General features: G+C 31.3%; 1 protein-coding gene across 13 annotated transcripts in view; it reads right to left on the bottom strand.

Moving 5' to 3' along the window:
- Positions 1 to 14,132, bottom strand: part of LOC116345011 (longitudinals lacking protein, isoforms A/B/D/L-like) — an 85,969-nt gene that overhangs the window by 49,666 nt on the left and 22,171 nt on the right. Inside the window, exons 7-9 of one of the 13 annotated variants that reach the window (XR_004201476.1) lie at positions 2,019 to 2,267; positions 1,350 to 1,886; positions 902 to 1,156 (exon numbers count right to left, since the gene is read on the bottom strand). The exons of 10 other annotated variants lie outside the window; for them this stretch is intronic. Coding sequence is in view for 2 of the 3 variants with exons in the window: in XM_031773992.1 (XP_031629852.1) it covers positions 6,657 to 7,276 (620 nt within the window). In the remaining variant the exon portion in view is untranslated. Of the gene's footprint in view, positions 1 to 91; positions 182 to 253; positions 410 to 901; positions 1,157 to 1,349; positions 1,887 to 2,018; positions 2,268 to 6,414; positions 7,277 to 14,132 lie in introns of those variants that run through there. 2 more of the 13 variants (XM_031773988.1, XM_031773992.1) reach the window with 2 other exon arrangements.

Below are 14,132 nucleotides of genomic sequence, written 5' to 3'. Positions count from 1 at the left end.
TTCAATTGGGATAAGAGACATTTCGGACTACGAAAACAATATTGCATGAATTTGGTATTGAAATGAAAACGAAAATAAATGAACACTGTACTTGTTGCAATGAAACTGATTTCAGCCTCTTTATCGGTATCGGCTGTGCTGTTTGATTGACGACTGCGAACGGCTGTCACCGTGATTCCTTCTGAAAATACACAAATTAAACAGAAATCAAATTTGATTCGTTGGCGAACAAAAAAATAAGCTGGAAAATTACCTGCTCCGGCTTTCTTAAGCATTGTTTCCAGTCCGTTTGCTTTCTTCGAATTGTATGTTTTGGTTTTGGCAACTGCCGTTAAAACGTAACTGTTTGCTCGGCGTGATACAACAATGTCGTCGTTTTCCAATAGTCCAGATTGTTTCAATGTTTTATCTATTGAAATGGTTTGTGTGCGTTCACGTGTGCGTGTGTGTGTGTGGGTGCGAAGGAAGAAAAAACAGAGAAAATTCCAAAGAAATAAGAAAAAATACATTCATTAAAAATCTAAAGTTCATTAGAAAAAATTTGATCGAATTTTTTTTTTTTTTGGTTTTGTGTGAAACTAAATGGAAAAATCTATGTTTTTGGCAAATGTTTACATTTCAGGATAAGGCGAAGATAAATTGGTTAATATTGTAGAGTGCATTAAATTTACGTATTTTCTTTGTTTTTTTGAAGAATAAAAAAAAAACATTTCTAAGCGCAAATTGGATATTTGCTCTAAAAACAAAATTATCTCTAGATATCATACATAATCACCAAATAAACACGGAATAAAAACAACGGGTTTTGATTTTTTTTCATCGGTTTTTCTTAAATGTTTTCGATATGATTATTTTTATTTTTTGTTTCTGTATATATTAAACATGACGGTTTTCGTTCATTCAATGATTCAAAGCATCTTCGTTTTTTTTTATATATATAAATATTTAGTAAAAAAAGAATTTCTTTCCGGTTTTTTTCGTTTCGTTTCTAAAAAAAGTTTTCTACAATCTAAAAGAAATCACATGATTCGAGTGCTTGATGTGATGTTTCGAGGAGTCCGAAAATGGTTGAGTGTGTCTGTGTGTGTGTGATTGACATATACAATGTATGTATCAAAGAAGTGGTCCTCACTCAGTAATACACACGATCGTGCTACTAAAACGAGAGAAGACACAACAAAATTATTGATGATCATTTTGTTTTCGAGATGTGAGAGATTTTATTCAAAAAATAGAAATGAAATTCAACGAGAAAGTGAAAATAATGAAAAATTAAAACGGAAAAACTATTGACATCAATGATAAAAAGAAGAAAAAAAGAATAGAAAATAGAATCGAAATTTTCTTACGATTAACATTTTGTTTGACGATGCACACACACACACTTTTTTTTATTTGTTGTTGTTTTTTTCGGAAAACTTTTGCATAACACAATTTGTTCATTAATTAAATTTAACACTGTTGTTTTAATCAAATTTCATATGCACCACCATCCGGTAATAACACTTTAGTGGGAACATCTCTCATGCCATGCCGTGTAAGCATATGGCCACTCATTTGATTGTGTCGTTTAAATCTTAAATTGCACACTGGACACGGATATTTTGGCTCCTGACCACACTCAAGCCGATAATGACGGCGCATATTTTTTCGTTGTGAATAATCTTTTCCACATCGCGGACAATTGAAACGTTGTGATTGGCTATTCACTTGTTTTGGCATCATATGCAATGGTCGCTTTTTCATCGCACCAACATTCGATCGTTGCTTTCCAACCACATTCGATGTCATCACTGCCGTTGAATCCGATTTTTCATTTAGATTTGCATCGTAAATTTTCACATCTTTTGCTTTTGGATCCATTTGTTCGTAAATTGGTTGTGGAGCTGCAGTCAGTAAAACGATTTGTCAATTTAGTGACAACGGTTTGGATGATCGATTGAGTGATATAGATAGAGTAGAATGAAAATTGAAAATTATCGAGAGAAATGTCATCATTCAAATGTAGTTCACTTTACCACTAATGTAGTTTGTTGGTGATAGAATTTCGACCACTTCGATGTGTGGCCGTCGATTCATTTCGCTTTCATTGTCACACAAAATAATGCTGCCATCGTTCTGCACGACCATACTTTGAATGCGTTGCGGCCAATTCGATGCCAATGTGGGTGGTGAGGGCGTTGTATTTGATATTTCCGCTTTGTGACTTGTCGCTGTAATCTCTTTATGTTGATACTCTAGTTGTTTGTCATCGTCTTGATATGTATCTGAAATAGAAAAAAATTGTCCATCAAATTAGATTCCAATTTTTGTGTTTGTGATGGGTTCGATCGAAAAGCGAGTGAATTTATATATAAATTTCAATGTATATACAAAGCAAAATTCATTATACTATGGCATACAATGAAAAACAATAAGTTTTTTTAAAATATTTATCTCCATTTTTTGGATACTTTCTTTTATTTTTAGTTTCTTTGTGTGTATTTAATTTATATCTGTGACTTTTTATATGCATCATTTTGTTAGGATTATTTAAAAAATATTCGTTTTTTTTTTAATTCTAAATTGTTCGACTAATACAAAATATCATTTCATTGATAGCCGGCCATAGCCGAATTGGTTTTTGTTTTGTTTCATGCGATCGATGTGATGATCATTTACTCGATCATTGAACGATGTTTATCATGAATATGGAATTTAAGTTTGTCTCGTCTCGTAAATGTTTCGTCACAATAAATGCAATCAAATTGTTTAACGATTTTTATCGGTGGATGTGTGTTGGACGAGCATTCAAGACGCATATGGTGCTGTAATGATGACAACGAATCATATGAACGGCCGCATTTATTCAAACACGAATAAACGTTTGTGGCACGTGAAATTGTTGGAATGGCGGACGATGGTTGCAGCGGCTGTAATGGCTGTTGAGGTGATGGTGTACTTTGTCTGCTCGTTGGTGTCAAATTCAATGTACAATTATCGATTAAAAAGTCCAGCATCAGTCGTTTCTGAATGGCAACTGAATTTAAAATGCCGGCGACTAAAAACCGCATCAAATTCGGAAGAGCGAGAAATGGAGAGAAGAGAGAGAGAAAAAAAGAGAAAAAAGATATATACGACAATCGATTATTTAAACTTAGATGCGAAAACTTAAAAAAAATGACAATTTTAATATGAACATAAAAATTACAGGGGTCTTCCAAAAACAAAAGTTTGATTAAATAAAATGAAAAGAAAATACTTCTGTGCCGATAAAAGAAGTTAAACTTATAATATATAAAAATAGAGTTGTTGGTTAAAGAAATTAAAAGAGAGAGAATTATTTACATGGATTAGATTGGTTTTTGTTTTGTGGTGAAATAGTATTTTGATCATAATTTTTTTGTTTTAGTTTTTTCTCCGGTTCACACGATGTACATCAATTCCCAAATTGCATTTTATTCAATACTCTGATGAGAAACAATTCATTAATTTATCAAAAAAAAAAATTGTTTGATTTGTCTATCTGGCCTTAAGGCTAACGCGCAAACGGTTCATGGTTGATTGGTGACGACGTCTAACTAATACGGATGAACTTCTTTGAAATGTGATAGAAGCGATTCTTTGAATCGGCAACTGAATCCACATAAATGGCACTTGAATGGATATGAAGTGGTTTTCTTGTCGCTGCGACCAAAGCGTTGATATGATACAATTTCTTTCGCTTGTTGTCGTATTGTTGGTTCGATTTGCACTTTTGTAATGATGGCTTGGTTGTGATCATTTTGATCGGTCACCTTATCACCGTCCTCGGTCGTTGTTACAATATCATAATGTTGTGTTGTCACTGTTTGGCACGTTGATTGTTTATTTTGCGGCGGCAACTCGATCGCTGACTCAATTATTATCGTATTGTATTCAATAATTTCTGAAAGTAAATGTGACAATGAAAAAAAAAGAAAAAGTGAACTTGATTCGAGATGCATCTATCGAAATAAAAACGAAAGTCTAGAGATAATCGAATATAAGAATTGATTTGGCCGCATTTGGCACAGAAAACACACGAATTGAAATATTGTTTACTTCTTTTGATTTATTCTTCATCATGTTTCATGAACTGTTCGAACAGTCATCATGTTTAATTTCATCCAATAAACTATCGTTACGTTTACTGTTTTTCTTTTTCTTTTTTTATCGATTGTTCGGCTTCGATTTTTTTCATATTCTGTTCGGTCTAAAATTTACATAACATCTATCTACGTTTGCAACATTCTAAATGTATCTATATTACAGTTGTGTTTGGTTTTTTTTCTTTTGGTACATTGGAGCGTTGATTCGACTAGAACAATTAAGTGCGCTAATATTGCGATCGCGCTTGACTTTGGAACACATTCGAAACGAATAAAAATTGATTCGAAAATCGTGCGTTCTAGTTTTCATTTAGTTTCATTGTAGTGTGTGCTTTTTTTCAGTCTTTTCTCGTCTGTCAGCGGCATCAGCATCAGCATCGTCACGGTTGCTGTCATCGTTTATCCGCATTTCAAATTGCGATGGATCAACATCAGTAGTTATAAATAGCTTTTCATGCAGACACCAGACTCCGAGTGACGCTTCAAGTGTGTACTCTGCGAAAAACCTTTGCCGCACATATGACACCAGAAATTTTTTCGTCCGCCGCATTCATAGCTATTTGATGTGCATCGTATGGAATGAATAATATGACAAAAATGAAACGAAATTACAATTTATGAAATGGCACCATTGGGTTCTATTTTTTTTTTTTTGTTGGGATAGGTTTTGTTTTGTACACGCACACAATTGACAAATGCATATCAATATTATCCATTTCGTTCAAACTTTGTAAATTGCGAACGAATCACATGTTTCAATTTTTTTTGTTGCAATCAATGAAATGTGTGTGTGAGAGAGATAAAGAGAGATAGATACAGAGACAAGGGAGAGACAATTTTGGTTTTTGTTTGACTAAAAAGAAATGTATTGAGTATGGCACACACCGTATGTGACGTTGCAGCGAACTGGCCTCTTTGTAGCTTTTACCACAATAATCGCGTGGACACTCGTATCGTCCGTCAGCATTCACGAGCAATTCTTTTTGGATTGTTGTATGCGTATTTAGCCACCAATTGCGACGCCGATGAAATGGAGAATCCAATTTTAATTGATCATGCTCACTGCCATCACCACCACCACCACTACCGTTGATATGGGACACCTTATCTTCGTGTGACAAACGTAGATCATTCACATCTGAAACACAATATAACACACATAAATGTACACACCACAATTTTTTTTTTTTTGGTTTTGAAATTTGCTTGGAGACAAATCGGATAATGCGATCCATGCGAGATTGGTTACAAGGGATGTATATTTAATGATTATTGTTAATATTTTGCATTTTCTTTCATATAGAGCAAAATGAATATATATTATATGGAACGAAAAAATAAAACAATTTACATTAATTTGTTCGGTTTGAAAAAAGCAATAATAAATGTGAAATCATTGCATATGAAAAATTAATTGAACAAAAAAAATAGAAAAACAAAATAAAAACAATAACATTGAACAACAGTCAACAACGGAAAACGATAATGAAAAAGACGTGCATCGGCTTTGCGTTCAGTATAACCCATAGTCTTATTTTGTTTTGTTTGTTTTTTTTTTTGGCTTAATGCTTTTATTCGAGTTTTGGTTTTAGCAAGTTATAATATATATATATTTTAAAAAGAGAGTGAGAAAAAATGAATTATTAGTAAAAAAAGGTATCAAAATTATGTTGTTTTATCATCTAAAAAAAAAATCTCAATATCTCATCGCTTGTTCGTGACAATACAATTAAGCGTTTTGTCGTTCGGCGTGCGCCAAAATTCGTGTAACTTCACTTAAAAAACGAAATATGCGATATTCAAATTTTGTGGTTGTGTGTATGTGTGTATTTTCATATCGATGAACGCGAGAAAAAAAAGATATGATCAACGTTGTGTGTCATGTTTCGTGTCTTTTTTTTCATCTTGTTGTTCATAGTAAGCATTACTTAAGCAAATTATGAAAAAAAACTTATCTAAATAAAAAAAATGGCAATGGTAAAAATTAAATTAAATTAAGTAGTATTATATCAGACAAAAAAATGGGGAAAAAATTGTAACTGGTTTGATTACAGATTTTAAAATTGTGACTGGTCCATATGGCTTGAAATTTCGTTCAATTTCTCTTCAAAAAATATTTACCCTTTTACATGAAATATGATGCTGTTCGCTTTTTTTTTTATTTGTTATTTATCTTCTTTTTGTTCAATTTTTAGGCTTTCATTTGTCAAAAAATTAATTTTCAAATGTCTGATCATCACTAATAAAATAAATTACATCAATTTTAAACACAAAATGATTAAATCAAAATGATTAAGAAGAATGAAAAAAAAAATTGTAAAAGTAAGTCGCGAAAAATAAAATGCAAAATGAAATGATAAGTGGCAAAAGAAATGGCTTAAATTCATGAAGTCGTTTTCAATCATTAATCAATTGGCCCTGCGTCGTTGATTTTTGTTTTGGTTTACCCGACGAGTATTTGTGTGCTCTGTGTCTTTTTTCTATTTCATGCTGAGATTGACTCAGTTTTTGATTGATTCGTTTTGTTTTTTGTTTTTTGTTTGCTTATTAATACTTAATGGGATTCATTTGGCGTAATGTTGAAAAGAGATCAGGATTAACGGCGAAATTAACTTTCTTTTGTATTTCTTCGAGTAATTTGAGATCGGGCATGGGTATCAATTCCGATGGTTCTCGTTTCATCATGATTGCATCAACTGAAAAATCTTTTGTAAAATTAGCGGCAAATTCGGCGGCTGCTGCCATTGCAGCTGCGTTCATAACAAGATTTTCATTTGTAATGGCCGATGATGTTGATGCTACCGCTGAATCGCTGTCTTCATCATTTGTCGATGTTGCTTGGTGTGCAGCATGAACGGCAGCAGCGGCTGCAGCTGATAGTTCCGTTTTGATGCGTGTATTCACTTTGATGCCTGTATTTTCCGATGTAACCATATCACTGTGTCGCGAATTCAAGTGTCGCACCAAATGGTACTTTCGCCGAAATTTCGATGGGCAAAATTCACATTCAAAACGTGGCGGTATTCCAATGCATTCGTCACGCATATGACGCTGCAAATGACGCTTTCGCAAATAATTTTTGCCACAAACCATGCAAAAGAAGCGTTCACCATTCGCATTATTACCAGCCCCATCCAAATAAACCGTTGGAGTGCATGTTAAATTCTCTGTATATATAAATGTTTTGTTTTTATTTGTCAATGAATCAATCACATCGACCAATTTTTTATAAAACCACGATTTGTTATTGGGGTTTTTTTTTTGTTCAAGGAGCACCAAGGACAATTCGCGTGTGAATGTGTGTGTGTTATCGATTTTGTGTGTGTATGTGTGGGTGTGATCAAGTGTTAGTTGGGGTGAAACAATAGAAAGAAAAAGAAAGAAAAGAAAAACAAACAATGATGAAATGAAAATAAGATTAACGCAAAAAAAAAAATTCATTCAGAAAACTGGTTGTTTCTGATTGATAGAAATGCACTTAGATTAATTTAAGAAACTAATTAAGAATCAATAATATCAAACAAGAAAAAAAAATGTATTACGCATAAACGAAAAAAATTTACGCAAATTAATAAGGTGAAGAAAGGCTTCTCGTTACATATACAAATGACCGATTTTTATCTAAGAAATCAAATCGTAATAAAATATAATCAAAACGGAACAGAATAAAGTCTACAGAAACAATATTACTTTTGACTTGACTACATTCAGCTACAAAAAAAAAGTATCGTGCAATTTAGAACGATCTTCAATTATTCAATCGAATTTGAAAATGCAAGGGCGGTTAGATAATTTTGAATTTGTAAATATTATTTGATTTTTTATTCAAAATTGTTTTGTTTTTAGTGTGATGCTTAGGGGTCTTTGTGAATCCGTTAGCTATGTAAAGTATAAAACAATTGTTCACAGAAAATGTTTCTGTTGGCGTAGTTGCTTTTTTTGTGTGTGGTTATTTCGGTATTTTATGCTTTTGTCTCAGATGAATTTTTAAATCGTAAAACCAAGTGCACGTGAATGGGCAATAGGTACAAGTAAAATGTCGTTGCATTTTGGTTGCTTTCGAATTAGATATCAATTGCGTGGGATTTGTCTGATTTATCAAAGAACCATCAAAGATTTGTATGCTCTTTGCAGTGGCTGAGTTGAAATAATTTAGATTTTTTCTGCAATCAATCACATGGTTTGATTCGGTCAGCTTTTCAAAAGAAGACGAATTTTTTCCATTTTCATAACGCAGGGTTGATGCAACATTGATCGTTGTAGCCCAATTGCTATGGTTTTTCAAATGTTTGTTGTTGTATTTAGTAGACATCGTCGTGGTGATCATTCCATCTGAAATATGTGTGATAAATTGCAGTCCATTGTTTTTTTCTTTCATCCATCTATTTCTTATTTCTGGGTCTTATAAGCTAAAACAATTCAAATTTCTCATTCAATTCTTATAGTAGAAGACGGTCATGAGATTCCATGATGCCATCAAAGCGACAGAATTGGAACAGTTTTTTTTTGCTTGTAAATTCCAATTTAGAGAAGATGAAATTTTTTCTACGCATGAATCTCCCATGAATAGCGATTTTAAGATTACAAATAAACCATAAGCCATAAAAGAGAAACCAAAGTACCATTTTCTTTTCAGTCAGTTATATAGATTGATAGATCGATTTAATAAAGATAAATTTTTATTTTGAGCACAGAGATGAGAACATGAATTGGAACATAATGAGAAAGGATAAATAATTCCAAACCCGAATAAATATGTTAGGCAAATAAATTAATATCGATTTTCTTACCGCAAGGCAAAATTATCAAAGCATTTCCTCTTTTTGTTCAAATAAAACTGCGTCTTTCCAAAATAAAGCTGAATGAAATCGCATGGAATTCAGTATTATTTTAATTACATAATACAAATAATATCAAATGCTTGAATGGGACATATGTTTTGATCGCATGTGTTGCACAAATGTTCGTTTCTGCTTATAGCTCAATTTGCATATATCACATGTAAATGTATGGCCGCATTCTTTGAGATGAGCTTTGAGATATCGGACTTGAGTGTATTTGCAACTTTTGCATAACGGACAACTGAAACGCTGCTCACCATTGGTCAATTGATTGCCGGTGATTTGAGCCAATTCTATACTATCCATGGCCAATAGCACACTCGGTTCGTTCATCAAGTATCGCGACGTTATGACTATAAAATAAGGAAAAATTCAATTCAAAATTAGAGACTTCCATGATTTCAGCATGTTTTTCTAAATTGATTGAATAATTCATTACTAGCATTGCTTTGATTTTGTACAACCCACATTAAGACCAAATTGAAATTTTGCTTTGGAAAATGCATTTGAGAAGATTGGAATTGCTTTGTTTTTTTTTTCTAATATTGTTCAATGTTCAATGGGAACGGTGGATAAAAGTCGTAAATGCTTTTGATTTTGACTTTTCAAGAAGAGTTTGCTTCAAACTAAAAGGAGCAGAGCATGGCTTTGGCTTGAATTTATCGTGTTCACATTCTTTTCATTAGCAAATTTTGTAACCATATCTCTTGAATGTAATCATATCTCTTTGTATCTTTTTGAAATTGCCCGTTTAATCAATTTTTTACACTTTTCGTGTAATTTCTATCGCTATTCATAGGAATTTTTGAGTGTAGAATATAGGCTGAAGACTACGGCCATTATTTTATTTTCAAGCTATGAGAGAAAATGTCTAAAACACAAAAACAAAACAAATCGAATAATGTGTTTGATCGATTTTTGTCGATTCTTTGTTTGTATGTTTTAATTACTTATAAACTAGAAATCAAAGACGTAAGTTTTTTCATGTTTCAATAGAAAAATGGCATAAATGCCCATCATTTATTCAAAAGTATTTTATTTTGTAGCTTTAAATATTTTAGATTATAAAAAAGAATTTATCACAGTTGCAAATAAAAAAAAACAAGACTAACAGAAAGAACAATGATGAACGATTTTGATATTTTTGTCAACGATTTTTCATAAAATAAGAGATTTGCCATTGCCGTTTGATTTGGCAATTGCGTTTGAAATAATCGAAATAAATTCGAATAAAATAATTTAGTTGGAAATTGTTTCGAAAATCGAATAAGAATTTGAGACTTTGAAAAGTCAAACTATCTATTGGATTTTTTTTTTTTTTGAAAAATATTTTTTTTATCGGATTCCGCATTATTTTCGGATGTTTTACGCGTGAGAGAGGAAAATGTGGGAAAGACGTTCTATTTAATAATTATTGAATTATAAATTATTCTATGCTATAAATGAGCATTTGATGAAACATTACACAAATTGAATATAATTTTTAATTGAATTTTTAACGTCGATGAGAATGTAGTATGAAAAAATATCGAATCTTAAAATAAGGGCATGGCACGCGAGAATATTTTACGAAAAGAAAAAAAATTGCGACTGCCAATTTTTCACTGATATTGTACAAAAAAGGAAATTGGTAGAATTTTATGGATTTTGCAAAAGTTGTTCCTTTTCGAGAGTTCTACAACTTTTTAAACTGTACAAAATTCCACCCAGTTTCCATATTGTGCACAAAAAAGTAATTTTTTTTAAAAAATTATTCACTTTTATCACAATGTTGACTCTAATGTTAAATCGACTAATTTTATCATTTTTTTCGTAGTAAGAATATTGATTAAAATATTTATTGATCAAATTAATTTCATTTGAATAACGAATAAAGAAAAAGGTGAAAGAATTTTCTTTGTTTTCATGATGAATCGTTGACAAAATCGTTTGAAATTAAAAATATTCTGACTGAAATAGAGTTCTAATTCGCGATCTTTCTTACAAATAGAAAAAAATATATTGTAGAATAGCTTAAAATGGTGTCCAAATTTCTGTTTCTGTTAATAATGTCTTATTAGATAGAATCGGTTCAGTTAATCTGGTTAAGAACGTCAGTATTAAGAAATATGCTGGATTTGGAGCCAGCCTGGGATGGTGCATCTCTGTCAGATCGATTAAGGATCGATTGCGATTATCGTGGGCGCGTTTCTTTGAGTGCTTTAAAGTTGAATTCAAAATAAAATTGTTGAAATTTTCATATTCTCAATTAATTCAGTCAACCATGACTGATTCTATTTGAATAAATTGAACAAATTTGCACCATCAACAAGTTCAAGGTCATTTGTTGTATTATGGGCGTGAATGTTATTGAGGGAAAAAAATGCTAATTTTCAAAATGAAAATTTCAACAATTCATATTTTTTACGAACGAATTCAAAAAAATCCGGCGAATTTGTGTGTATTTCGTAGTGCTCTAAAGTAAGTAGAGTCTTAAAAAGAGTTTAAACCAAGGTTCTTACCTGACAAATATGAGCAATTTTGTTCACGTATTCAGTGGTTTTTTCTCATTTAAGTTTTTTTTTTGCAAATTTTTTTTTTCTTTCAATGAATGCTTGAATTGTATTAAAATTGAGAATCAATTCTGAAGTTCAAAAAAAAAAAAAACGAATCGAATTTTAAGAATGAATCCAGTGAACGAATGCAAAGCAAGCATATTCAAAATATCATCTAGTGAACTTTAGATGAAAAGTTAAAAATATCATGTATTTTCGACGGTAAAATGTCTCTTTTCTTGTGACATTCAATTGTATATATCAAAATTTGTTTTGTGTACGGATTTATTTATTTTTATTTGAGAAGAATGCATTCTTGGATATACTATGCAAATCACTTTCAGTGATCATTGTGATTCGTAACGAAATGGAAAACGAGATTGCTTTTTTTCTTCTTCTTAATATTCTTAGAAATTCATCTGCATACAAAACCAGTAAAACTAGAATGATGACAATAAGATGAAAATATTCATTTTATTTATGCGCCTTGCACATGAGTAGGCTGTGTTTATGTGTTGCGGTTTTTATTAAGAAACTCGAATTATTTGAGTCGAATAAGATTTTTGCGTTGTATGATTCTCGAATAGGAATTTTACATGGTCATAAATTAAAAAAAGAAGAAGAAATTGAACTGAAATATATTTAGAACAAAATGAAGCGCTTTTGAGCTATTGTTCAAAGCAAAAATCCAGTTTATGTTTTACCAAAGAATAATTTTGGCATTCATTTTAAAATCACAATTTCAAAATCAGAAGCAATGTGATCAAAAGTATCGTACAAATTTAAAACGATTGCTTTTCACCTGACTTCAATTGCATACGATCGTTTTTGCAAAGTGTTTTAAAGTTAAATAATATTGCTTTATCTTTTACCTTATGTTTTTTTTAGAGAAAAACCACTGACGTGCATGTGAATCTATAGTCACATGATATTGCTGTATATTTGCTTGTGTGCGTGTGTGAAATGCGAAGCCCAAATGCTCATCGCTTAAAAATCCGCTGTAATTTCAATGTTTATATAGGGAATGGAAGGCAATGATTTTTGTTTTTCATCCAGGAAACGATACTTTCCGTGAATGGCATACTTACACCCTTATAATCGATTCATTGTGAATTGAAAAAAACTCACAACTCATTTTACAAATATTTACCCAGAATGATGACGTTGAGATGATCGGTGTGAATCTTTCACGATTCGATTACAGCTACGAATTACCCAAAATTACCAGTTACCTCACTATAAATTAATTAAAATTTACAGCTACAATTACCAAATGATGATCATCGTTCAATCCGTACAACAGCATCCAGCCAAAATATGATTCCATTGAAGCAGCTCCATTTATTTTTCACAACAAATACACTTAACACTTGCACTTTTTTCTGATCAATTCACTGCACATTTCGAAAATAAATAATTGATTCAAATCGCATCGAACCGAGAAAAAAAAATAAATCGAAAGTTTCACGCGAAACGTGAACGACAAAAATAATCAAAACGCGATCCGATTAAAAAAAAAGCTCCGGAAAGTCACGATCTTTCGAAAAAAAAAATTACGCGCGCGTTCATTCTGATAACGATTTCATAAAAAAGAGCGCACGCCTTGCAAAGAAATCAAGGAAGTTTTACAAAAACGAAGGAAAGTAATCGCCAAAAATAAAATAATAAAGTTGCAAATAAAAAACTTAACCGAATATTAACAAAAAAAAAAAGAGTGGCGCATGCGTTTTCATTGTTTCAACAATAGCAATTAAAAAGGATTAAAGGACAAACGAATAAAATATGAATGAAATTAATTGCCAATTTAATTTCAACCGCTCGAAATTTGTTGCTTTTCTCATCGCTCAATTATACAGTTTTAAGCATTCGAGATTGAGAGCGATCAAGTTTATTTGAGAGATTGAAATTAAATTAACAATTTGAAAAAATTAAATATTCAGAGAAAATAAATAAGATGAATCAAAATATGAAAATAGCAAAGCAAGTGGTTATTTTGGTTGTGATATCCAAAAACAAACCAGTGTGAATAAAATCAAAAATATTGAAATCAAAAAATAGAAATGATGAAATCATAAAAACCGAATAAAATTGATCCAAATTTAACGGAGGGTGCATTTTAAGTCCGCACGGTGGTTTGAATTATTATTTTTTTCTTTTGAAGAACAAAGATGCCGAAGAAAATTCATTGTTCTGTTTTTTTCATTTCAATATTTTCGACGGAGTTTAGCGCAAATGTAAATAAAAACGAATAAATAAACGATCAAAAATAAATAAATAAAGTAAATGTTTCAATGCTACACAATCACCATTAGTTTTTTGTTTGTTTGTTTTTAAATAATGTTTGTTCCTTTTCGATGAAAAAAAGGATTAAACAACAAAATTAAATCCATTCTGAGATGAAATGTAAATTAAATAAATTCTTGTTTCTTCAACTTTTCCAAACTAACCAAAGGTATATAAACAAGTAAATATAGAATAAAAATTATAATTGTGAATACATATTTGTTTTTCTTTATGTTTTTCATTTTGGTCTCAAATAAAATCAAACAATTTACAAATCAAATATCAACATACTTAAAAGAAAACATATGCCCATGCGATGCAAATATGATGAAAACGATTTTTTTTCTTTTTTTCGGTACCAATTG

The sequence above is a fragment of the Contarinia nasturtii genome, unplaced genomic scaffold (genome assembly GCF_009176525.2).
Source record: "Contarinia nasturtii isolate CC-2019 unplaced genomic scaffold, AAFC_CNas_1.1 Cnas_scaffold_1240, whole genome shotgun sequence".
Taxonomy (NCBI): Eukaryota; Metazoa; Arthropoda; class Insecta; order Diptera; family Cecidomyiidae; genus Contarinia; species Contarinia nasturtii.
The sequence above is the reverse complement of the archived record's forward strand: the minus strand, read 5'-3'. Positions and strand labels throughout refer to the sequence as shown.